This window comes from Bos indicus x Bos taurus, chromosome 18 (genome assembly GCF_003369695.1).
Source record: "Bos indicus x Bos taurus breed Angus x Brahman F1 hybrid chromosome 18, Bos_hybrid_MaternalHap_v2.0, whole genome shotgun sequence".
NCBI classification, from domain to species: domain Eukaryota; kingdom Metazoa; phylum Chordata; class Mammalia; order Artiodactyla; family Bovidae; genus Bos; species Bos indicus x Bos taurus.
In genome coordinates this window covers 11,879,279-11,903,514 of record NC_040093.1, presented here as the reverse complement: position 1 = coordinate 11,903,514, position 24,236 = coordinate 11,879,279, and the positions used below count along the sequence as shown (strand labels likewise).

Genomic DNA, 24,236 nt, shown 5'->3' with positions numbered 1-24,236 from the left:
GGTCTTTGTTGTGGCATGCAAACACTTTGTTGTGGCATGTGGGATCTAGTTTCCTGACCAGGGATCGAATCCGGGCCCCCTGCATTGGGAGCTCGGAGTCTTAACCACTGCACCACCAGGTAAGTTCCTTTGCATTTGGTGTATTTAATGAGCCATTCTCATAGAGCTGTGGTGATCTCAACAGCCTTTAATGTGTGAATACTCTCCTTCCCTGAGCACGCTTTTTTCTCTGATTCCAGGGTGCTGCAGTCCATGAGGTTGCTAAGAGTCGGACACGACTGAGCGACTTCACTTTCACTTTTCACTCTCATGCTTTGGAGAAGGAAATGGCAACCCACTCCAGTGTTCTTGCCTTGAGAATCCCAGGGATGGGGGAGCCTGGTGGGCTGCCATCTATGGGGTCGCACAGAGTCGGACATGACTGAAGTGACTTAGCAGCAACAGCAGCAGGTTGACTCAGGGCTGGGGTGAGGGGAGGAGGGGATGGAGGGATTAAGGGGTGATAGCTAAGGGTACGGGTTTCTTTTGGGGGTGATGAAATGTTCTGGAAAATATTTTTAATTTTATTATTCATTTACGTAGGCTGTGCTGGGTCTTCCGTTGTGGCACGTGGAAATGACCTCACCTCCCACCCTGTATCACCCAGCTGCAGATCCAAGCCTCAGCTGGCTGGCCCCCACCCATGGTCTCACTCCTCACGAGTGATCAGAGTCCTGCTGGTTTAAGCCACTCAGCTTGTGATAACATTACAGCAGCAACAAGAAACAAATACACTGTTGGAACAATTTATCTATAAAAAGAATTCACCTCCCCAAGCCTCAGTGTCCCAAGTGAAATGAGGATGATTATGTGCTCACTGTCCATGTCTACAGGCATCTTGTCTCTCATAGGGCTGTGCACACAGAAGGCACTTAATGTCTGTGCAGTGAATGCATGCCGACCAATGCTAGGTACTACCCAGCATTCATTCATTTACTCCTCAGGGACACTCCATGAGAGTAAAAACTATAGTCGACCCACTTGCTAGATGAAGAAACAGAGGCAAGAGGGCTTAAGTGACTGACCCTGAGGTTGTACAGTGTGCCTCTGACTGAGCTGGGACATGCCCGTCCCCTGCAGGGGGTAGGATGACACGAAGCTGGATCACATTAGTAGGAGCGGATGCCGCATGCCTGGCATTCTCAGCTCTGCCAAGGGTGCTGGCCAGGGCTGCAGCTGGCGGCCACCACTCTGTTCTCAATGGGCATGGGGGGAGGGGGCACAGCCACTCCAGAGGGCACTAGAAACATGCTCGGGGGATTCCCTGGTGATCCGGTGGTTAGGACTTGGCGCTTTCACCGTCACGGTCCTGAGTTTAATTCCTGGTCGGGGAACTAGGATCCTGCAAGCTGAGCGAGGTGGCCAAAAACAAAGAAAACACGCAAGAGTGTTTCCTGTTGCCAGAAGGGCTGAGGGCCACTTGGTGCTGGCACCTGGCAGACGGCAGCGGGCAGGCAGGCCACGCCCGGGACAGCCTCACACAGTGAAGACCTGAGGGCTGGCAGTGCCGCGGCTGGGAACCACTGAACGTGGGGCCCAAGCCTGCACCTCGGGCCTCGTGTCTGAGAACTAGCACTCTGGAGCCGCCTGCCTGGGCTCAAAACCACCCTGGTTCAGGACTTCCCTGGTGGTCTAGTGGTTAAGAATCCACCTGCCAACGCAGGGGACACAGGTTCGATCCCTGGTCTGGGAAGATCCCACGTGCCACGGGGCAACTAACGCTGTATCATGACGACTGAGCCTGAGCCCCACAGCAAGAGAAGCCACTGCAGTGAGAAGCTGGTGCCCCCCCACTCGCTGCAAGTCCCTGCGTAGCCACGAAGACCTAGCACAGCCAAAAATAAACAATTAAAAAAAAAACAAAAACCTGGTTCAGCTGCAGACTCACTCTGTGACTGTCTGAGCTGAGTGAGCCCCTCTAACCATCCCTTCTGCAACCTCTCGTGAGGGTTAACAAAGGTACATGTCATGGCTTAGAACGGCCTGAGAGATGTCGGCATTGGCTCTGAGTGTCATTATTTTAGGAGTGAGAGCTCAGTGTCTAAATCTGTCACCCTTCCCAGTCCCCTGGGGCCGTCTGCGGGCAGCAGCAGGTATGAATGCCCCTGCCCCCCCATCGCTCCCTCACTCAGCCCGAGCTGTGCTTGTTGACCGACTACCCGATGCACCAACAGCAGGGCCCCTGGAGCTGCCTGTGGTTCCCAGGGAGGACAGGCAGAGGCGCAAGGAGATGAGGCCAGGCGGGGACCACAGGTTTATTGGGGGCTCCACGCACACGCTCACGGCATCACACGAGGACAGCACGGTTACTCGGTAGACGCGAGGTGGCCTCCGCCTACAGCTGGGGCCCCGAGGCTGTGGGGTGTGGCCTCCTCCCTGGTGGCCCAGACCCAGCTGGGTGCCTTCCTCCTGGGCAGCTGAGGGAGGGGGCCGCTGGGGTGGACCCTGGGCCCGGAAAGGGGAAGCGAGCAGGCTAGTCCGGGAAGGGACCGGGGTGGGAGGGGCCGGCCGCCCTCACTCCAGGGACTGCAACATCAGCAACTGTTTGAGCACCTTCGTCTGGCTGGTCTCACGGATCTCGCCAGCCAGGAACATCTCATCCACGACCGTGTAAACCTGAGGGAAGGGAGGGCGTGGGGAGACTCTGGGGTGAGCAGTGGAGGGGACCCCCGGGGAGCAGGGAAATTCTGATGCCCAAGAACCAGCAAACAGACCCCACCGGAGGCACCAGGGTGGCTGTGGGCTTCTGGCCCCTCACAGACCCCCTCCTCTGGCTCCCTCCTCCTCATCTTCCCCAGGAGCCCACCTTGTAGAAGTTGAATACCAGGTCCAGTTCACAGACGTTGTGGAAATATTCATTTAAGACCTAGGAGAAGAAGACAGAGGTGGTGCGAGATGGGCAAGGAGAGACACACACACGCACAGACAGGAGCAGAGGCGTCAGAAAGAGGTGGCACAACATCAAGGCCGAGGGGACTGCCCTGGTCCCGTGGCTAAGACGCCGTGCTCCCAAGGCAGGGGGCCCGGGTTCGATCCCTGGTCAGGGAATCAGCGGCCACACGCCACAACTAGGGATCCTGCGTGCAGCAATGAAGAGCGAAGATCCCAAGCACTGCGACTAGGACCCGGTGCAGGCAAAATAAATAAGTAAATAAAGAAACAAGGCAGAGAGAAACTGAAGGGAAACAGAGACCGGAGGAAACATCAAGGTGGGCAGAGAAAGACAGTGTCCCCTCCCGCAGGCTGAGGGCCCCGCACCCTAACAGAGGGCATCCAGACGGCGCCCACCGCCCTCCTGGCCCCCGGCCCGTGCACCTCCACAAAGTTGTGGATGGCCTCCAGGTAGGCCAGGTTGTTGTCGTTGACGTCCACGCAGATGCAGAAGTAGAGGCCGGCATAGCGTCGGTAAATGATCTTGAAATTCCGGAACTGCGGGGCAGAGAAGCAGGCGGTCAGCGGCAGGGCGTGCCCAGGACCCCGCATACTGGGCAGGATGGCACCAACACGTGCAGTCCTGCGTTCCACACGTGGTCCCGGAGGCCCTGCTCTGTTGCCTGACTCTGCGCTGGGGACAGAGGGGTGGCCTGGCTCTCCCTGCCTCGGGCTCACAGTCCAATGGAGCGTCATCCTTAGTTACCCCCTAAGTGGGCAGCGAGGGGCTGTGGGTGCTCAGAGGGGACAAGAGGCTGACCCACCCTTGCAGTCCGGGAGGGCTTCCTGGAAGAGGGGGCATCTGCACTGAAATCTGGAGGATGAGCAGGAGTGATCAGGCAGGAGTGCTTTAGGCAGAGGGAATAGTATCGGGCAAAAGCCCAGAGCCGAGAGGTGGGGGTGCTCCAGGGTATCCATCTCCCCCTTTCTGTGACTTGCTGTTGCCTCTGGAAGGAGTCAAACTCCTCATCCTGGAACTAAGCTAGCAAATTCTTCCACAAACACTGCCTGAGTACATGCTGTGTGGCAGGCTTTGTGCTGAGCAGTCCAGGCTCACTGCCTCCTGTAACCAAGACAATCCTAGTCCTGCCCTTAACTGAACCGTAATATAAATATTCCTACCATAACACATAAATACAACCCAGGAATAAATATTCATGAGCCAGGGACGCAGACTCTAATTTTATACCATGTGTAAGTAGATAAAGCCATAGACAGAGATCCATGATGTACTAGCTGGCAAAGCATCTGAAAAATCCAGGCCAGTGTTGTGTGTGTGGCGCCATCTGCTGGCTACTTCAAAAGTCAACTCAAGCCCTGATTTTTCTTCATTTTTTATCCCCCTAGCTTATCTTTGTGAATGCCTATACTTTTGATCTTCAAGATAATCACAATGGTGTGATCACTCACCTAGAGCCAGACATCCTGGAATGTGAAGTCAAGTGGGCCTTAGAAAGCATCACTACGAACAAAGCTAGTGGAAGTGATGGAATTCCAGTTGAGCTATTTCAAATCTTGAAAGATGATGCTGTGAAAGTGCTGCACTCAATATGCCAGCAAATTTGGAAAACTCAGCAGTGGCCACAGGACTGGAAAACGGCAGTTTTCATTCCAATCCCCAAAAAAGGCAATGCCAAAGAATGCTCAAACTATAGTACAATTGCACTCATCTCACACGCTAGTAAAGTAATGCTCAAAATTCTCCAAGCCAGGCTTCAGCAATATATGAACCATGAACTTCCTGATGTTCAAGCTGGTTTTAGACAAGGCAGAGGAACCAGAGATCAAATTGCCAACATCCGCTGGATCATGGAAAAAGCAAGAGAGTTTCAGAAAAACATCTATTTCTGCTTTATTGACTATGCCAAAGCCTTTGACTGTGTGGATCACAATAAACTGTGGAAAATTCTGAAAGAGATGGGAATACCAGACCACCTGACCTGCCTCTTGAGAAACCTGTATGCAGGTCAGAAGCAACAGTTAGAACTGGACATGGAACAACAGACTGGTTTCAAATAGGAAAAGGAGTTCGTCAAGGCTGTATATTGTCACCCTGCTTATTTAACTTATATGCAGAGTACATCATGAGAAACACTGGGCTGGAAGAAGTACAAGCTGGAATCAAGATTGCCTGGAGAAATATCAATAACCTCAGATGTGCAGATGACACCACCCTTATGGCAGAAAGTGAAGAGGAACTAAAAAGCCTCTTGATGCAAGTGAAAGAGGACAGTGAAAAAGTTGGCTTAAAGCTCAACATTCAGAAAACGAAGATCATGGCATTTGGTCCATCGCTTCATGGGAAATAGATGGGGAAACAGTGGAAACAGTGTCAGACTTTATTTTTGGGGGCTCCAAAATCACTGCAGATGGTGATTTCAGCCATGAAATTAAAAGATGCTTACTCCTTGGAAGGGAAGTTATGACCAACCTAGATAGCATATTCAAAAGTAGAGATATTACTTTGCCAACAAAGGTCCGTCTAGTCAAGGCTATGGTTTTTCTAGTGGTCATGTATGGATGTAAGTTGGACTGTGAAGAAAGCTGAGCGCCAAAGAATTGATGCTTTTGAACTGTGGTGTTGGAGAAGACTCTGGAGAGTCCCTTGGACTGCAAGGAGATCCAACCAGTCCATTCTAAAGGAGATCAGTCCTGGGTGTTCATTGGAAGGACTGACGCTAAAGCTGAAACTCCAATACTTTGGCCACCTCATGCGAAGAGTTGACTCATTGGAAAAGACTGATGCTGGAAGGGATTGGAGGTAGGCGAAGGGGACAGAGGATGAGATGGCTAGATGGCATCACCGACTTGATGGACATGAGTTTGAGTGAACTCCAGGAGTTGGTGATGGACAGGGAGGCCTGGTGTGCTGCGATTCATGGAGTCGCAAAGAGTTGGACACGACTGACCGACTGAACTGAACTGACTGAACTGATACTTTTGTGGAGAAGGCAATAGCAACCCACTCCAGTACTCTTGCCTGGAAAATCCCATGGGCGGAGGAGCCTGGTAGGCTGCAGTCCATAGGGGCGGGAAGAGTTGGACACGACTGACTGACTTCCCTTTCACTTTTCACTTTCATGCATTGGAGAAGGAAATGGCAACCCACTCCAGTGTTCTTGCCTGGAGAATCCCGGGGACGGGGAAGCCCGGTGAGCTTCCATCTATGGGGTCGCACAGAGTCAGACACGACTGAAGCGACTTAGCAGCAGCAGCAGCAGCAGCATACTTTTTCGGAGAAGGCAATGTCAACCCACTCCAATACTCTTGCCTGGAAAATCCCAAGGACGGAGGAGCCTGGTAGGCTGCAGTCCATGGGGTCGCTAAGAGTCGGGCACAACTGAGCGACTTCACTTTCACTTTTAACTTTCATGCACTGGAGAAGGAAATGGCAACCCACTCCAGTATTCTTGCCTGGAGAATCCCAGGGACAGAGGAGCCTAGTGGGCTGTCATCTATGGGGTTGCACAGAGTCAGATACGACTGAAGCGACTTAGCAGCAGCAGCAGCATACTTTTGAGCTGTTGTTTAGTCCTTTAGTCCCTAAGTGTGTCCGATTCTTTTGAGACCCCAGGGACTGCAGCCCGCCGGGCTCTTCTGTCCGTGGGATTTCCCAGGCAAGAATACTGGAGCAGGTTGCCATTTCCTTTTCCAGGGGATATTCTCTGCCCAGCGATCGAACCCACATCTCCTACATTGGCAGGCAGATTCTTTACCGCTGAGTCACCAGGGAAGCCCAATATTATTACAGTAGCTCCTGCACATAATCCATGGATTAGTAAAAATATATCAGGATGTTAACTCTACTTAAAAAAAAAAAAAAGATACACGATCAAATGATTGAAGGTCCCTGCTCTGGAGGGGCGGGATCGAGACAAGAAGCCACGAGGGCAGAAAGACTTGAGCTGGAGAAGTTACCCACTGACTGTCACCGCCGGTGTGGCCTTGGCTGGCTCTGACCCTGAATGGCGCTCTTCTTTTCTTTCCTGCTGTCGTCTGCCTGGGTCCTTCCTGTCACCGCTGTGTCACCAGTGATGCCCTGCATAGGGCTCCAGTCTGGAGCGGGCCTGGGTCGGGAGGGACCTAAGATGGTCCAGCCGCCCTGTGACATTCTCACCTGGCATCAAACCTTTCTGGCTCCTCCTAATCCGCCTCCCTGCCCACTCCGGGTCCCTCAGCTGCTGTCGTTTCCAGCACTCAGCATGGGGCCGGCCCTGCGCCGGCAGCATGGTGCCCCGGGAGAGCCGACATCCCTTATGCTCCGGCTCCCCTCCCTTCATCATCCCGCCCCCCACATCTCCACTGGGTTGGGAATGGACACCCCACTGCTGATCTTCCCCTCCACCTGTTCTTTGCTAAGTCAGCCCATCTGGAGAAATGACAGCACCCCCTACTGGTGGCTCCATTCTCTTTCCCACACCTCCTCCAATCCTCGGCCCTTCAGTTGGCTCTCCTTTCAAAATGCTTCTCGCCACCCCCACTGTTTCCATGACTGTGAAAGTCACCAGCATCTCTCACCTGGGCCGCAGCGGTCATCTCCTGAGCAGTCCCCTGGTTCTGCTCCTGCCCCTTAGAGAGGGATCCCTAAAGCCTAAGCTAGCCTACCTCCCTCCTCAGCTCAAAAGCCTCATGTAAGGACCCAAGTCCTCATGACTGGTCACAAGGCCCCGAACCTCCTGCTTCTGTTACATCTTCAATCTCATCTGCTCCCACCTTCCTCCCTGGCTTACCCCACCTCAGATACACTGGCTTTCTTGCTATTTCAGGAATGCCCTTGTACGCCCTGCTGCCTCAGGGTCTTTGCACTTGTTGTTCCCTGGGCTTGGAACATTCCTTTCTCAGATATCATCTCCTTCCACTTCTCCATTCCTTCAGGTCTGGGTTCAAATGTCCCCTGTTCAATGAAGACTTCCTGATCAAACCATTTAAACCTACGTTCCACTCCCCACCCCCCACTGTATACATCCCAGCCATTCCATCCCCCACAGCTGCTTCCTCTTTCTCCCTAGCATCTATCATACCCGATACACTATATCTTCATTATAATAACAACCTCCCATCGACTAAAACTAAAAACTTCAGCGGTCAGCTCTCTGAGAGAAGGGACTGGGTCTGTTTCATTTCCTGCTGTATCACCAGTGCCTAGAACAGTACTCGGCACATAGTGAGCTGCCAATAAATATCTGTTGAACTCTACATGGACAGAGGAGCCTGGCGGGCCACAGTCAACAGGGTCACAGAGAGTCAGACATGACTAAGCGCGCATAAACACACACAGACAGGACAATCAGCCTGGTCTCTAACAGGCTAATACCGTGGGAATTAAAGCTAGAAGCATCTCAATAAAGAGCCCAAAACCAATGCCAAGATCCTTGACTGGCTCTGGACAATCAGTTTTGATGCTAAGTTGCTTCAGTCGTGTTTGACTCTTTGTGACCCATGGACCGTAGCATGCCAGGCTCCTCAGTCCATGGGATTCTTCAGGCAAGAATGCTGGAGCAGGTTGCCATGCCCTCCTCCAGGGGATCTTCCTCACCTAGGGATCGAGCTTGCATCTCTTATGTCTCCTGCATTGGCAGGTGGGTTCTTTACCACTAGGGCCACCTGGGAAGCCCTCTGATGACCTGGGGGAAATTTAAATATTGATTGGCTTGAGACTAATATTAGTAAGGAAATATGACTCCTTTGATCAGGCCTGATGATACTGTGGTCATGGAAGGCAGTGTCTTTATTTTCTGAGATGTACCCTGTCATATTTAGAGATGTAATGTCATTATCTCTATACCTTTTTTTTGACTGCAATACATGGCTTACGCAATCTTAGTTCCTCAACCAGGGACTGAACCCGCACCTTTGGCAGTGACAGCATGCAATCCTACCCTCCAGACCACCAGGGGATCCCCCCATGATCTCTCTAGCGTAATTGAAAACACGCCAGCCAGGGATGGTTCGTTATACCATTCTCTATGCTTATGTGTTTGAGCATTTTTGTAGTGAGTTTTTAAAAGGCACCAGGAAAAAAAAAAAAAAGGTTATTTGGCCAAAAAAAATAAGAAGAGAGAAAAAGAGAAAAAAAAATGCAAACTCTTAATACTGATGAAATCTGGGGGAATTTTCAGTTGACTTCTCATTGTACTAACCTGTATGTCTGAAAATGTTCACCCTGAAAAGTAACCCACCCTCCTCAAAAAGGAAAGAAGACGGCAGGCAAGTTGATAAATGAATGAGGGTGGAGGAAGGAGAGTCTGAGGGGTTATTGCCATCTGAGGCTGGGAAGGGGGCCATCAAAAGAAAGCAGGGGAGTGTGGGAGGCACTGGCGGGGGTGGGGGTAGCTGTCACCTCAACAAAGTTGGTGTGTTTGGCGTCTCGGACAGTGACCACGGCGTGCACCTCCTCGATCAGCTTCTGTTTCTCGTCATCATCGAACTGCATGTACCACTTGGCCAGGCGCGTCTTGCCTGCTCGGTTCTGGATGAGGATGAAGCGGATCTGGGGATGGCAAGAGGAGGAGGCAGGGAGAGAGGTGGGGTGGGCGAGCCAGTGCAGGGCGGCCCTGCCCAACAGCCCCACCCTGCCCCATGGGGAAGATAGGGTCCACGTGTCCCAGCTGCCTGCCTTCCAAGGGTCTCGGCCACTCCCCTGAGCCCAGCCAGGCTGACCTGGCCACATGCTCCGGTCCCAGGTCCCTCCAACACCCCGTGGAGTGATCTCTCGTCCACTGGCCAACTCTGCAGTTGTTTCTAGGGCACTGAGTCCCAAGCTCCACCAAGTCTTGTCTCCCTGACCTTGGACAAAAGATCCGCCCTTCTACGCCTCAGTTTCCCCATGGTGAAACCAGTTTTCCTTAGAAGACTCACCTTGTCAGGATGTTTTGAAGGTTAAATAAGTTTATAAATTTAGTCAGTGGCTGGCACTAACAGGCAAGCCAGGTATCAGCTGCAATTACCATCAGTGATGCGTGGGAGACCTGAGGTGTTTTTAAGATTTTGAAAAGCCAGCTCAACTGTCACAGGGCTACTGTGAACACCGAACAAGTTGATCTCGGAAGCGTTTTGTAAAGTCCCATTTACATACTGAGTGTTCAATAAAATTAACTATCATGACTGACGCATTTGACCAAGTGCCTAAAAACACAGACTCTAGAGCCCGAATGAATCCTGGCACTGTTGGCTGTGAGTCTGTAGGCAAGTTACTTGACCTCTTTGGACCTCAGTTTCACTGTCCACGCAATGGGCATAATGAGAGCACCTCCCTCATGAGACCACTGCACGAGTTCATGAGCACAACAGGGATAAAACAGTGACTAGCACATACTAAGCGTTATACAAATATCAGTTCTTAGTGATATAATTCATTGTCATTTGACTTTAAGAAAATCATGGGCCAAGTGCATGCAGCTAGGAAGCCTGTCTTTGAGCCCAGTTCTGTGTGCTCATGTCCGGTTTATAGATGAAGAAATCGAGGCTCAGAGAATGGAAGTCTCACAGCCAGAAAGCAGAGCTGGGAATCCAAAGGCTTTGCTCTGAATCCCCTTATCCTGACTTGTGGAAGCCTCCACTGGGTCATGAGAGGCCGCTCTCTTTCGTAAGCCTCATTCTCTACACACTCCATCCCTCCTCCCCCAACTCATTTGAGCTGGACGGGAACAGGATATTACACTCTCCTTCGAAGAACCCCTTCTGCTGAGCCAGGGAAAACCACTTCCTAGCAAGGCAGGGGTCCTGGCAGGCAGGCAAAGGACATGTGGTGGGGGGTGGGGGTGGGACTCACACCAGGCAGCCACAGCCTGGGGGCCAGAGCCAGAGATAGATGGAGGAGATAGGGAGGAGAGACGGGAGCAGGGCTACAGAACTAAGGGAGAGCTCTGTCTTTGACTCCTGAATTCCCTCATACACCTCTTCCTGTTTCTCCTCCCAACTAGAGTCTCTCCATCTCAGGGAATCCACACTGAGAAGTCCCATCCTTTCTATATTCTCACCCCTCTGATGTCCCCTCTCAGTGCCCGCCCCCCACCCCCAGCCTTCTCTACCTCCAAGTTCCCCCGGCCCCGCTGGAGTTGCTCTCTTTTGACTCCTGCTTTCCCAGTTTCACGGCTCTCTGTCAGGGTGCCCCATCCCTGGGGACTGGTGCCAGCTCCAATGCCCAGTCCTTGTTCCCCAAACCCCCTCCCCACTTCTCACTTCCATGCTTACTCCCTACCCTCTGAGACCCCTCCTCTTGCAGAGACCTGTTCTATTGCTCCCCATTCATGTGTAGTATTCACTGCCTACTCCAAGCCTTCTTCCCTCTTACAGTACACTTTTCCTAACTCTAAAGCCCTATTCCCTACAGTACTTCCTGTCTCCAGGGTCCAGTCTCTTACCCTTGAGACTCTCTCACACCAGCAGTATCCCACCCAGTTCCAACACCCCCTCTCCGCCTGCAACATCAGCTTCCTGCCCCAAGAGACCCCCTCTCTCCTATCCCAACGTCTCCCATTCTTCTCCAGCTCTCCTGACGCACTCCCGAAAGCCCTCCGCTTGGGACGCCCCCTCCTGTTCCTTCTCCCCGCTTCTGAGATCCTGCCTCGTGAGCTGTTTCCCCGTTTCAAAACCCTCCAACCATCTCGAATGTCTCCCTCCCGCACAGCCCTCTCCCCTGGCACCTGGTCTTCAAAAGCTCCCCCTAGCCTCGATAACCCCAGTAACACACTCGCGCCCAGAACCACCCCCAGTTGCCTCCTTCGCCGGCCTTTGGATCGACCCCAATCCCGAGAGCCCGCGCCCGGCCCAGACCATCGCACCGCAGCAGGGGCGGCTTGTCAATATCCCACCGAGCCCGGAGTACCTGCACGTGGACCCACCCTTCGCCCTTCCCCAGCGTAGGCGCGCCCTCGTTACCATGGCGACCCCCGTCCGGACCCCAGCGGCCCCGGTCCCGCGGCTTCTGGGTGGCTCCGGCTCCGGCAGCTGTTGGGGGACCCAAGGGTAGAGCGGACTTCCGGCAGAAGAACTCACCCGCCCTCTCGCGCACAGCCCGCTGGGAATTGTAGTCCTGAAAAAAATAGGCTTGCTCGTCCGGGAGGCAAGCCGGGAAAAGAGCCTGTCCCGCTTCCCAGCATGCCGCGCGACTGGACTTTTCCTACGGCAAGGTTCAGGCTCCAAATGCATGTTGGGAGCCATGGGTTATTATCTCCTCGGAGGACTACAGTTCCCGACATGCTTGACAGCCAGCGAGACGAGAGTTGCATCCTGGGAAAAGTAGTTCCATCAGCCCTCCCTCCACCTCCCAGCCTAGGCGAGAAGGACATGATGGGAATAACTGTCTTAAATAAAACAGCGTTGGGAAATGTAATTATGTTTTCGTGCTTACCTAGTGCTCTGTTTAAAATGTGTTGAGTGTTTTCTCTGGGAGACAGAGAATGATTTAATAGCATCATTTTGGAAGTCAGAACTGTGTGCAAATCCTGCCGTCGCATTCCCTAGCTCTGTGACTTTGGGCGAGCAATTTCACCTCTTAACTCAATTTCTTCCTCTGTTAAAGAGAAAGTGATCAAGGGGTCACCTCAGTGGGGTGGTTTTAAAGCTTCGGCCAGTTTCCCAAGTACTTAGCACAGTGCTCGACACATGGTAAGCGTTCAATAAATATGAGTTAAAATCATGAATGTTCACTGTTTATATCAGGTAATAGGGGTCTTCTTGCTTCCTATTCACAGGTACACCTGTCTTCTTATATGGCTCGGCTGTTGGGAACCTCTTACTAGAACACGGTGGCACATAGTAAGCACTCGATAAAGGTATTGCTACTGAGGGCAGACTTGCCATAATAAAACCAAAACATACCCTGGATGTAAATTAAAAGTGTGGTTTTAGCAGAAGAACTAACACATAGGTCGGAGAAGGCAATGGCACCCCACTCCAGTACTCTTGCCTGGAAAATCCCATGGACAGAGGAACCTGGTAGGCTGCAGTCCATGGGGTCTCGAAGAGTCGGACACAACTGAGCTACTTCACTTTTACTTTTCACTTTCATGCATTGGAGAAGGAAATGGCAACCCACTCCAGTGTTCTTGCCTGGAGAATCCCAGGAATGGGGGAGCTTGGTGGGCTGCCGTCTATGGGGTCGCACAGAGTCGGACATGACTGAAGTGACTTAGCATTAGCAACACATAGGTGTTGAGTAACTGTAGGGGCAAAAAGAGGTAGATCATTTTCAGTTCTTGCACTCCTCTATCACCTACAGGGTTGGGACCAGGATAAAGTAAGCAATGTGCCCAGGGTACAAAATTTTAAAAGGCACTCAATCTTAGATGTTGACCCCATCCTTGCAAGAGCCTGAAAGTGAGCAGCTGGCTTGCCTCCCCTTAGTCCCAGGCCTGATCTCTAGCACTCAGCTAAGTGCCTGGCACAAGTCTGGTGTTTGACAAGTTTCCTGAATGAATGAATAGGAATCAGGGAAACAGACACCCTTAAGGCTAAGTAGAAGTTTTACAGGAATGAGTATGTAATTTGTTTGAATAACCATGAAGACTAAAGTTGGTAAAACTGATCCATGATGTAAAACCAGGAGCAGTGATTATCTCTGTGGACAGGGGGCTAGGAGGCAAGGGTTATGCTGGATTTGGCATAGTAATATTCTATATCTTGAAAGAGGTTTTAGTTACATAGATGTAGATTCACGCCCAAAATCAACAAACAATACACAGGATTTGTGCATTTCATATTACATAAAATTTACCTAAGGGGTTTCCATGGACTGCGCCCCCACCCCAAAATGTTTTTTAACTGAACAAAAAAAGTCAAAAATATTGAACCCTAGTTGATGATATGCATACTGTTTTGTTTTTTGTATTTTGGCTGTGCTGCACAGCATGTGGGATCTTAGTTCTCAGACCAGGAATCGGAACTGTAGACCCCCACAGTGCAAGCGCAGATTCTTAACCACTGAGGGTTGAGGGTCCTAAAAAAAAAAAAAAAAGATTCTTAACCACTGAACTGCCAGGAAAGTCTCTGAAGTTAACCTTAAAATACATCAGAAAAAGAAGTTAGATTAGTGGATAGAGAGATTAAAAGATAGAGAGGTGAAAAATAACCAAAATTATAGACTCTAGACGCTGAGTATATGGGTATACACTGTGTAAAGCTTCTTGGAAGGAAAGTTATGACCAACCTAGACAGCATATTAAAAAGCAGAGACATTACTTTGTCAACAAAGGTCCACCTAGTCAAGGCTATGGTTTTCCCAGTAGTCATGTATGGATGTGAGAGTTGGACTATAAAGAAAGCTGAGCACAGAAGAATTGATGCTTTTGAACTGTGGTGTTGCAGATGACTCTTGAGAGTCCCTTGGACTGCAAAGAGATCCAACCAGTCCATCCTAAAAGAGATCAGTCCTGGGTGTTCATTGGAGGGACTGATGTTGAAACTGAAACTCCAATACTTTGGCCACCTGATGCAGAGAGCTGACTCATTTGAAAAGACCCTGATGCTGGGAAAGATTGAGGGCAAGAGAAGGGGACAACAGAGGAGGAGATGGTTGGATGGCATCACCGACACAATGGACATAGGTTTGGGTGAACTCTGGGAGGTGGTGATGGACAGGGAGGCCTGGCATGCTGCCGTTCATGGGGTCGCAAAGAGTCGGACGCGACTGAGCAACTGAACTGAACTGAACTGTGTAAGGCTTTCAAACTTTATGCTTGGATATTGCCATAATAAAAGAAAAAAGAAAGAAAAGAAAACAGACACTGTCCTCACCCCAACAGCATTCATGGTCTAGCAGAGGAAATAGACATATGCGATAGACTTATGCATATAGACTTAAATGACATATGCAAATAACAAATTGCTTAGCAAACAACGATAAATATTTCTTATCTTCCATGGATTGGGAATTTGGAAGCTGCTTACCTAGGTGATTCCGGGCGGTGCCTCTCCCAAGGTTGCAGTCACGATGTCAGCTGGGTTTGCAGTCATTTGAAGACTCGATTGGCACTGAAGGATCTCCCTCCCAGGGGCTCCCTAACAGCATTGGCTGATTGATGCTGGCTGTTGGCAGGAGGCCTCAGTTCCTCGCCAGGTGGCCCTCTCCACTAGGACACGTGAGTGTCCTCACGTGACAGTGGTTTTCCCCCAGAGTGAATGAGCCAAGAAGGGGCAGGTCAATAGCTGCCCTATTTTTTATGACCTGGCCTCAAAGTCACACCCTGTGATTTCCACAATATCTTATCAGTACACGGAACTGCCCTATCCAATGTAAAAGGGGACCTGAATACCAGTGAGAATCAGTGGGGTCCGTCTCGGAGGCCCCGCTACCACAGTTGCTTCAAGTAGAAGCACCTGGCCCAGATGAGGCATTAGGGACAAAGCCAGGTAGAGTGTGCAGGCAGGGAACAGACTTTGTCTCTGCTCTCAAGAATCTCATGGCTTGGGTGGTTTGGCATGTGAGTCTGTCTATATCTGTATAATACGTGTGTATGTATGTATATATATATGTATACATATATATGTATATATACATACGTATACATATGTATACATTTATATATATATAACAATATATGGGGGCTTCCCTGATGGCTCAGTCAGTAAAGAATCCACCTGCAATGCAGAAGACACCTGAGATTTGGGTTCGATCCCTGGGTCAGGAAGATCCCCTGGAGAAGGAAATGGTAACCTGCTCCAGTATTCTTGCCTGGAAAATCCCATGGACAGAGGGGCCTGGTGGGCTATAGTCCATGGGGTTGCAAAGAGCCGGACACAACTGAATGACTAATCACAAGCACATAACAATATATATATATATATATATATATATATATATATATATGTATATATGTATATATTATAATATATATAACAGATATCTGACAATATATCTATGTATTCTATAAATAGAGACAAATCTATCTAGAATATATATCTATATTCTATTTTTTAATCTTTTTTTTTTGACTGTACCTCACAGCATCTGACATCCTAGTTCCCCAACCAAGGGTTGAACGAGCACCCCCTGCAGTGGAAGCATGCAGTCTTAACCACTGGGCCGCCTGGGAAGTCCCTATCTATTTTCTATAGCCATAGACAGAAAGGGCCAGCCCCAGCACTTCCTCTTTAGAGCCTAGAAGGATCCTCTCCTTTCAATCCCATTACAACATGCTTGTCATAGAGAAAAATTGGAAAGAGACAAAATGGACATTGATGGGGGAGAATCAACTAGTGCATATGTAGTCACAACAAAATACTTGCATTCAGGCAAATATAGAGAGAAGTTGAGAAGAAAACACATTTCGGGAGAGGCAAGAGGATGGGGTTGGGTTGTCCAAGGAGCTTCCATCTTAGCTGGAGTATTTTTTTCAAGGATGAGAAATTCATGTATTATTAGGTATTAAAAATAATTAAGAGTTTACAGCAACAGTAAAACGGGCAACGATTTGAATAGCATTTCACAAAAGCTACTATTAAGAAGGTTCGTGTATATATGAAATGATGTTCATTAATCACTGGGGAAAGACAAATTAAGATCACAATGACATACCACTACACAGTCATTAGAATGGCCAACATTAAAAAGATTGGACAGTATCAAGTGTTTGGGAAAACATGGAGCAGCTGAAGTTTTTCTAAATGTCTCTAGGAATATAAATAACATCCACTTTGGGAAACTGGTTGGAGTACTCATGTATACCCTGTGACTCGAAATTCCACTCTTCAGTACATACCTAGCAGGAATGAGTACACATATTTACCAAAAGATATGTTCTAGACTGTCCATAGTAGCACTATTCATAATAGCCAAAAAGTGGAAACTACTCACCAACAGTAGAATGAGTAAGTACATTTTGTGTGTGTGTGTGTGTGTGTGCGTGCGCGCATGCACATGTGCTCGTGCTCAGTCATGTCTGACTCTGCGACCCCATGGACTGTATGGCCCGCCAGGCACCTCTGCCCATGGAATTTTCCAGTCAAGAATACTGGAGTAGGTTGCCATTTCCTTCTCCAGGAGATCTTCCTGACCCAGGGTTTGAACCCATGTCTCTTGTGTCTCCTGCATTGGCAGGTGGATTCTTTACTAGCTGAGCTACCGGGGAAGCAAATACATACTGGAGCCTTCATTCTGTGGAATACTACACAGCACCAAGAACGAACAATCTCCATTTATTTAAAATAGTATGGGTAAACCCAACAAACTATGTTGATCAAAAGAGGGTCACTTAATTCACTTTATGTAAAATATTAAAACAGGCAAAACTAAAAAAAGACATAGAAATCAATGACTGGAGAGGGACACGGAGGGAGGTCTTCTCAGAGATTGGTCATATTCTGTTTCTTTTTACCTGGTTTCTGGTTATAGGCGTGTGTTCTTTTGGAATATTCATTGAACTGTACACTTGTGATTTGTGTTCTTCTTAGTATGCGTGTTATCAGTTCAGTTCAGTTGCTCAGTCGTGTCCAACTCTGCAAGCCCATGAACTACAGCATGCCAGGACTCCCTGTCCATCACTAACTCCCAGAGTCCACCCAAACTCATGTCCATTGAGTTGGTGGTGCCATCCAACCATCTCATCCTTTGTCATCCCCTTCTCCTCCTGCCTTTAATCTTTCCCAACATCAGGGTCTTTTCAAATGAGTCAGCTCTTCGCATCAGGTGGCCAAAGTATTGGAGTTTTAGCTTCAACATCAGTCCTTCCAATGAACATCCAGCACTGATTTCCTTTAGGATGGACTGGTTGGATCTCCTTGTAGTCCAAGGGACTCTCAAGTCTTCTGCAACACCACAGTTCAAAAGCATCAATTCTTCTGTGCTCAGCTTTCTTTATAGTCCAACTCTCACATCCGTACATGACCACTGGAAAAACCATAGTCTTGACTAGATGGACCTTTGTTGACAAAGTAATGTCTCTGCTTTTTAATATGCTATCTAGGTTGGTCATAACTTTCCTTCCAAGGAGTAAGCGTCTTTTAATTTCATGGCTGCAGTCACCATCCGCAGTGATTTTGGAGCCCCCCAAAATAAAGTCAGCCACTGTTTCCACTGTTTCCCCCTCTATTTGCCATGAAGTGATGGGATCGGATGCCATGTTAGTTTTCTGAATGTTGAGCTTTAAGCCAACTTTTTCACTCTCCTCTTTCACTTTCATTGAGAGGCTCTTTAGTTCTTCTTCACTTTCTGCCATAAGGGTGGTGTCATCTGCATATCTGAGGTTATTGATAGTCTCCAGGCAATCTTGATTCCAGGTTGTGCTTCATCCAGCCCAGCGTTTCTCATGATGTACTCTGAGTATAAGTTAAATAAGCAGGGTGACAATATACAGCCTTGACGTATTCCCTTTCCTATTTGGAACCAGTCTGTTGTTCCATGCGTGTTATATTTCCATTTTAAAATACAGGATCCATCAGGACTTTCCTGGTAGAGATATCAGGATTTTCCCTGCAGGGTGTGCTGGTCTGGAACATGCTAGGCCTCAGGACTAAAATAAATAAATTAGTTAATTAAAAGAGAAAGACTTTTTATTATTTATTTATTTATTTTTAAATTTCGCCCGGCCAACCGGGCCCGAGAAGCCCCGCTCGCGGCCGGTGGGCCCGCGGGTGTCCGCGATTCGCCCGCCCAACTCGCGCCCGGCGCGCACTCCGAGGCGGCCCGAGAAAGACTTTTTAAAAAGAAAAAAATAGGATCAATCTTTTCTTTCTACTTTTTGGCCACGCTGTGTGGCATGTGGTATCTTAGTTCTCTGACCAGAGATCGAACCGGTGCCCCCTGTAGTGGAAGCGTGGAGTCTTAACCACTGGACTGACAGGAAAGTCCAGGATCTGTCTCTTTTTAAATTTATTTTTTTAAGTTTTAAAAACTTATTTTATTTTATTTTTTTGGTCCAGCGGAATGGCTTGTGGGATCTTAGTTCCCTTATTAGGGATTGAGAGCGCCAGGGAATTCCCTCCATTGTAAAGCTGATAGAAATTGGGAGGTTCATCATCGATCTTTCCATCAGACGTTTATCTTGTACCCACCATGCTGGGATTTTGCAGTGATCCCATGCCTCCCCTCTTCCTGATCCTTCCTCGTTATTGGCTGTTCTTCCGGCCAATGGCAGAAGAGTTCACCCCTCTCGGACATCCCCAGTAGCATCAGCTAGCTGCAGCTTCCCCAGTTCGGTTTGTAGGCGGCGCTGTGAGCTCACTGACTATTTGGTCAATCTGAGACCTCGTCCCCGCCCTTTGGTTCTTTCAGACTCGAATGGAGAGAGAATATGCCCTGGCATTTACACCCTCTGCGCAAAACTCTTTTGCAGACTTTTCTATCTGTGCATCTCTTGAATGCGGATCTAGATTCTCAGGTCCTTCTTCTGACCTACTCCAGCTCCACGATTAGTGGGAAATCCAGTCCCAGCTATTTGGGCCTCTAGGGCCATGCTGGGGAAATTTTGACAACTTGACAACGGCCTGAGTTGACAGGCGGCACCTCTGTCAGCTAATTGTTTTCTCACTTACCTATTTATCCCGAAGTGGAGGTTAGCTGGGTGCGCGGGAGGCGGCTGCCCCCAGGGAAACCTGCTTCCGGTAGTTGGCTTGCTCAGCTAACACCCGCTCTCTTGTACATTGGAAAGAAATGCAGAGCTGGGAAGGCCCTCCTTGATAGTTCCCTTCGTTCATCCAGGGAAACACTGCCTGAGCCCCTGCCTTGTGCCTGGACAGGTGCTAGGAACATTAGCATCAATTGAGACAGCCTCAATTGAGTCCCGTCCTCATGGGGCTCACAGTTTGGTGGGAAAGACCTATCAGTATATGGGAAACCCAGGGTGGTCAGGGCTTGGTTGGAGGACCCAAAGGTGCTGTGGAAGCCTAGTTCAGTCGCTCAGTCGTGTCTGACTCTTTGCGACCCCATGGACTACATACAGCATGCCAGTTTACCCTGTCCATCACCAACTCCCAGAGACTGCTCAAACTCAGCCACCCAACTATCTCATCCTCTGTCATCCCCTTCTCCTCCTGCCTTCAATATTTCCCAGCATCAGGGTCTTTTCTAATGAGTCAGTTCTTCACATCCAGGGGGCCAAAGTATTGGAGCTTCAGCTTCAGCATCAGTCCTTCCAATGAATATTCAAGACTGATTTCCTCTAGGATTGACTGGTTTGATCTCCTTGCAGTCCAAGGGACTCTCAAGAGACTTCTCAAACTAGAGCCTATTATACAGAGTGAAGTAAGCCAGAAAGAAAAACACCAATACAGTATACTAACGCATATATATGGAATTTAGAAAGATGGTAATGATAACCCGGTATGCGAGACAGCAAAAGAGACACAGATGTATAGAACAGTCTTTTGGACTCTGTGGGAGAGGGAGAGGGTGGGATGATGGCATTGAAACATGTATAATATCATATAAGAGACGAATTGCCAGTCCATGTTCGATGCAGGATACAGGATGCTTGGGGCTGGTGCACTAGGATGACCCAGAGGGAAGGTACGGGGAGGGAGGTGGGAGGGGGGTTCAGGATGGGGAAGACATGTACACCCGTGGTGGATTCATGTTGATATATGGCAAAACCAATACAATATTGTAAAGTAATTAGCCTCCAATCAAATAAATTTATATTTTTAAAAAAAAGGAAAAAAAGAGAGACTTCTCCAACACCACAGTTCAAAAGCATCATTATTCGGCGCTCGGCTTTCTTTATGATCCAACTTGCACATCCATACACGACTACTGGAAAAACCATAGCTTTGACTAGATGCACCTTTGTTGGCAAAGTAATATCTCTTTCTTTTTTTTTTTTTTTTTCAGTAAACAACTTAGTCTTTTATTTGCCCAAGGCCAGTTGTTGCAGGCACTGAGGCCCCAAGACTTCCAGGAGGGATGGGGGAGGGGGCGGGCCATCCTGCCTCCCAGGTGCTGCCTGCCCCATCCTGCTTCCTGCAGCTGATGGGAGAGTAGATAAAGTGTACCCTTGCATCATCAAGCATCTCAACTTTGTGTATGTGTCAGTCACTCAGCTGTGTCTGACTCTGTGACCCCATGGACTGTAGCCCACCAGGCTCCTCTGTCCAAGGTATTCTCCAGCCAAGAGTACTGGAGTGGGTTGCCATTTCCTTCTCCAATGTCTCTGCTTTTTAATATGCTGTCAAAGTTTGTCATAGCTTTTCTTCCAAGGAGAAAGCATCTTTTAATTTAATGGCTGCAGTCACCATCTGCAGTGATTTCAGAGCCCAAGAAAATAAAGTCTCTCTCTACCAGTGTTTCCCCATCTATTTGCCATGAAGTGATGTGACCTGATGCCATGATCTTAGTTTTTTGAATGTTGAGTTTCAAGCCAGCTTTTTCCACTCTCCTCTTTTTCACTTTCATCAAGAGACTCTTCAGTTCCTCTTCGCTTTCTGCCATAAGGGTGGTATCATCTGAATATCTGAGGTTATTGGTATTTCTCCTGCCAATCCTAATTCCAGCTTGTGCTTCATCCAGCCAGCATTTTGCATGATGTAGTCTGCATATAAGTTAAATAAGCAGGGTGACAATATACAACCTTGACTACTCCTTTCCCAATTTGGAAACAGCCTGTGGGAGGGCCTCTTGGAAGAGGGGACATCTGAACTAGTATCTGAAAGAGGATTAGAGTTAGTTATAAAACAAGGATTGTGTCTTGGCTACCATGCCCTGAATGCCAGCCATCACTCCCTTTGTTCACCATTGGATTAATTCATTTATTCATTAGCAAGTATTTAGTGTGGGTCATCTTTCAGACTGAGGATCTAGCCAGAGTTCCTGGCTTCGAAGGGTTCCCACATAATATGGTGATGCCAGTACAGAACTTTAACCCCTGATGGAGTGCTATGAAAAAGAACAAAGTGTGTGACTATCTGACCCCTGTTGTCTGAGTTTAAATCTCACATTTGCCACTCACTAGCTGTGTAACCTCTCTGTGCCTTAGTTTAGTAGAATAATAACCCCAACCTACTTGTAAGGTGTGAGGATTAAGTGAGTTAGTATGTTTGAAGTGCTTTGGAATGTTGCCTAGCATAAAGTGCCCATTTTTATAAAGTATGAGGGGTCAGGTCAAACCTGGGAGGCCACCCAGAGGAAGTGACCTCAAACAAGACTTGAATAAGGCAGAGTTGATAGGCTCCAAAAGAAGGGGAGAGGGGCATCTGGATCCAGAGTGAGCCCAGGCTTTTCTCTTCTCTAGGTGCTGCCAGTTCAAAAATTTCCCAATATTCAAAGGACCTAGAACACTGCATTGGAGTTATAAGCACATATTAATTTGAGGTAGGGGAATCCGATGTCCCTTCTCCCCAGGTTTTTCTGGTTTTCTCAAGTGATAGATTTCAAAATCGCTTACAAATTAGGGCTTGCAGTGACATGTAGAGAAAATCTGGCCCAGGCACTGGATTTGTTTCGCCCACAATGCTACAAAACAAACTTCCAATAATCAGAAAATCTTTATTTAGTGGGATGCTTTAAAATTTGAGCGCATCTAGCACAACATTGTAAATTAACTATACTTAAATTTTTAAAAAGCAATAAGACCTCCAAAAAAAAAAAAAACCCACCAAAAAACAAAATTTGAGCGCATGTAATTTTATCAATGTTTATAAGAGCAAGGCATGATTTTCAGCGCTTTACAAGTATAATTCATTTAATTCTCCCAACAAATCTTACTAAGAGATAAGATTATCATTCCACTTTTAAGATGAAGAGACTGAGCAAAGAAAACGAAAAATGCAATAAGAAACATAGCTTTTCTTCATGCATTCCTTAAATATTGACTGGGTTCCCAGAACACTCATCTTCCACGATCCGTACTTCCGGAGGGCTCCCAGAGGAACCCCTCTTCAGTTTAGAGGAAGGAACTCAGGGGTTACAGCGGTGCCCCTTCCCATCACTACTATTTCCCCTCTGGGCGCCCAAACTGACATTTGATTTGCAGTCATTGGCACAATGCTGACTTGGAGGCCAGGGATGTATGCGGGACCAGGCCCTCTCCCGTCTCCCGAGATTTGGCGATCACGGAACCCAAAGCAATTTGTAATAATGCGCGCGTTGCCTGCAAATTTTCTTCGCTGCCAGGGAATAGAGCACGCGCTTCGCAGCCCCGCCCCTTCTTCCGGAACGACGAATTTCGAGGCTCCTATTGGGCTGGGGCGGGCCACGCCTCCCCGTGTCCCCCAATCAACTCCCCACTGGGTGCACTCCCTTCTCCTCAGCCCCGCCCCACCGCCCCACGTTACGTCGATCCTTCTCTCCTCCTCCGTTATCCCCGGGGCTGCGCTGGCGCGGCAAACCCACCTCCCCTTGCCTCTTATTGGCTGGTCAGGTCCCGCGCGAGCGGGATCGCGCCCTTCGCCCCCGCCCCCAAAGCCCAGCCATGCCTCTCCCCTCCCGCTTTCTCCAAGAGCCGACGCGAGAAGGGTTTTAGTTGCTTCTTGTGCGCGCAAGGGTGCGCGCGCCTCTCGAGGACCACTCCCGCCGCCTCGCGCGAGTAGCCGCAGAGGCTGGCAGCCCTTCCCGCGCACGCGCTCTTGTTCACCCCAGCCCTCTGCCCAGTCGCAGGTCTCCTCGCGCTCTGTCTGGCGCTGCAGCCACCGCAGTAGCGGCATTTTGTGTGTGTGTGTGTGTGTGTGTGTGTTTCTGTGTGTGTGTGTGGTGGGGGGGGGGGGGGAGAGCGCACGCGCACTGCGCCCTCCGCGCCCGTTCCCTGGACTCGGCCGCTGCGGTGGCAGTGAGTCCCTCGGGCGCGCACGCGCTCTCGCTTCTCCCCGCCACGCGCCGGTTATACCCTCGCGGCGCGCGCTTCAGGGGCCGTTATCCCCCTGCAACGGTCCCCGCGCCACGCACGCGCGGTAGCGAGGGTGAGCGCGCGCGGGAGCGGCGGCCGCAGGAAGGAGGCGCCGCCGCCGCCATTGCGAGGGAGGGAGGGAGGGAGCGAGCGAGCGAGAGAGGCTGGTCCGCCCTCCCCCTGGTTCCCGCCCCTCCCCCCTTCCCCTCCCCGCCCCCCCCGCCCCGAGGGAGAGCAGCGGAGCGGCGGGAGGAGGAGGTGGAGGAGGCGGAGGAGGGAGCCCGCGAGGGAGGGTCCGCCCGGCCCCCCGCCGCCGGAGCTGCCGCCGCCGCCGCCGCCTCAGCCGCCGCTGGACGAGGAGCAGCAGAACATGGCGCCGGGGCCGCCGTCGCCGCTGCCGGGATCCCGAAGGCCAGGGCCGCGCTGAGGGCGCCCAGCTGGTGAGTGCGCGAGCTCGCGGGCCCGGGCGGCGAGGCCGGGCGCCGCCCCGCTGCGGGGTCCAGGGGGAGGCGGGGA

General features: G+C 49.8%; 2 protein-coding genes across 2 annotated transcripts in view; one reads left to right on the top strand and one right to left on the bottom strand.

The window, feature by feature from the left end:
* Positions 1–2,270: 2,270 nt before the first annotated feature.
* Positions 2,271–11,962, bottom strand: AP2S1 (adaptor related protein complex 2 subunit sigma 1). The gene is made up of 5 exons (XM_027515374.1): positions 11,851–11,962; positions 9,311–9,460; positions 3,355–3,468; positions 2,846–2,905; positions 2,271–2,655 (listed from the first exon to the last, which is right to left on the bottom strand). Exons 1-5 carry the CDS (start codon positions 11,851–11,853, stop codon positions 2,554–2,556), a joined length of 429 nt encoding a protein of 142 aa, XP_027371175.1. The 5' UTR covers positions 11,854–11,962; the 3' UTR covers positions 2,271–2,553.
* A 12,066-nt stretch (positions 11,963–24,028) lies between these two features.
* The window catches only part of ARHGAP35 (Rho GTPase activating protein 35), a 115,644-nt gene continuing 115,436 nt past the window's right edge, over positions 24,029–24,236 (top strand). Inside the window, exon 1 of the mRNA XM_027515373.1 lies at positions 24,029–24,160. The gene's annotated coding sequence lies outside the window, so the exon portion shown is untranslated. The remainder of the gene's footprint in view (positions 24,161–24,236) is intronic.

Excerpts from the sequence above, each read along its gene's own strand:
- AP2S1 (XM_027515374.1), bottom strand. Across the intron at positions 3,469-9,310 it reads AACACACCAACTTTGTTGAG|TTCCGGAATTTCAAGATCAT; the intron begins GTGACAGCTACC and ends TCTGCCCCGCAG. Across the intron at positions 2,656-2,845 it reads TGGTATTCAACTTCTACAAG|GTTTACACGGTCGTGGATGA; the intron begins GTGGGCTCCTGG and ends CCCTTCCCTCAG.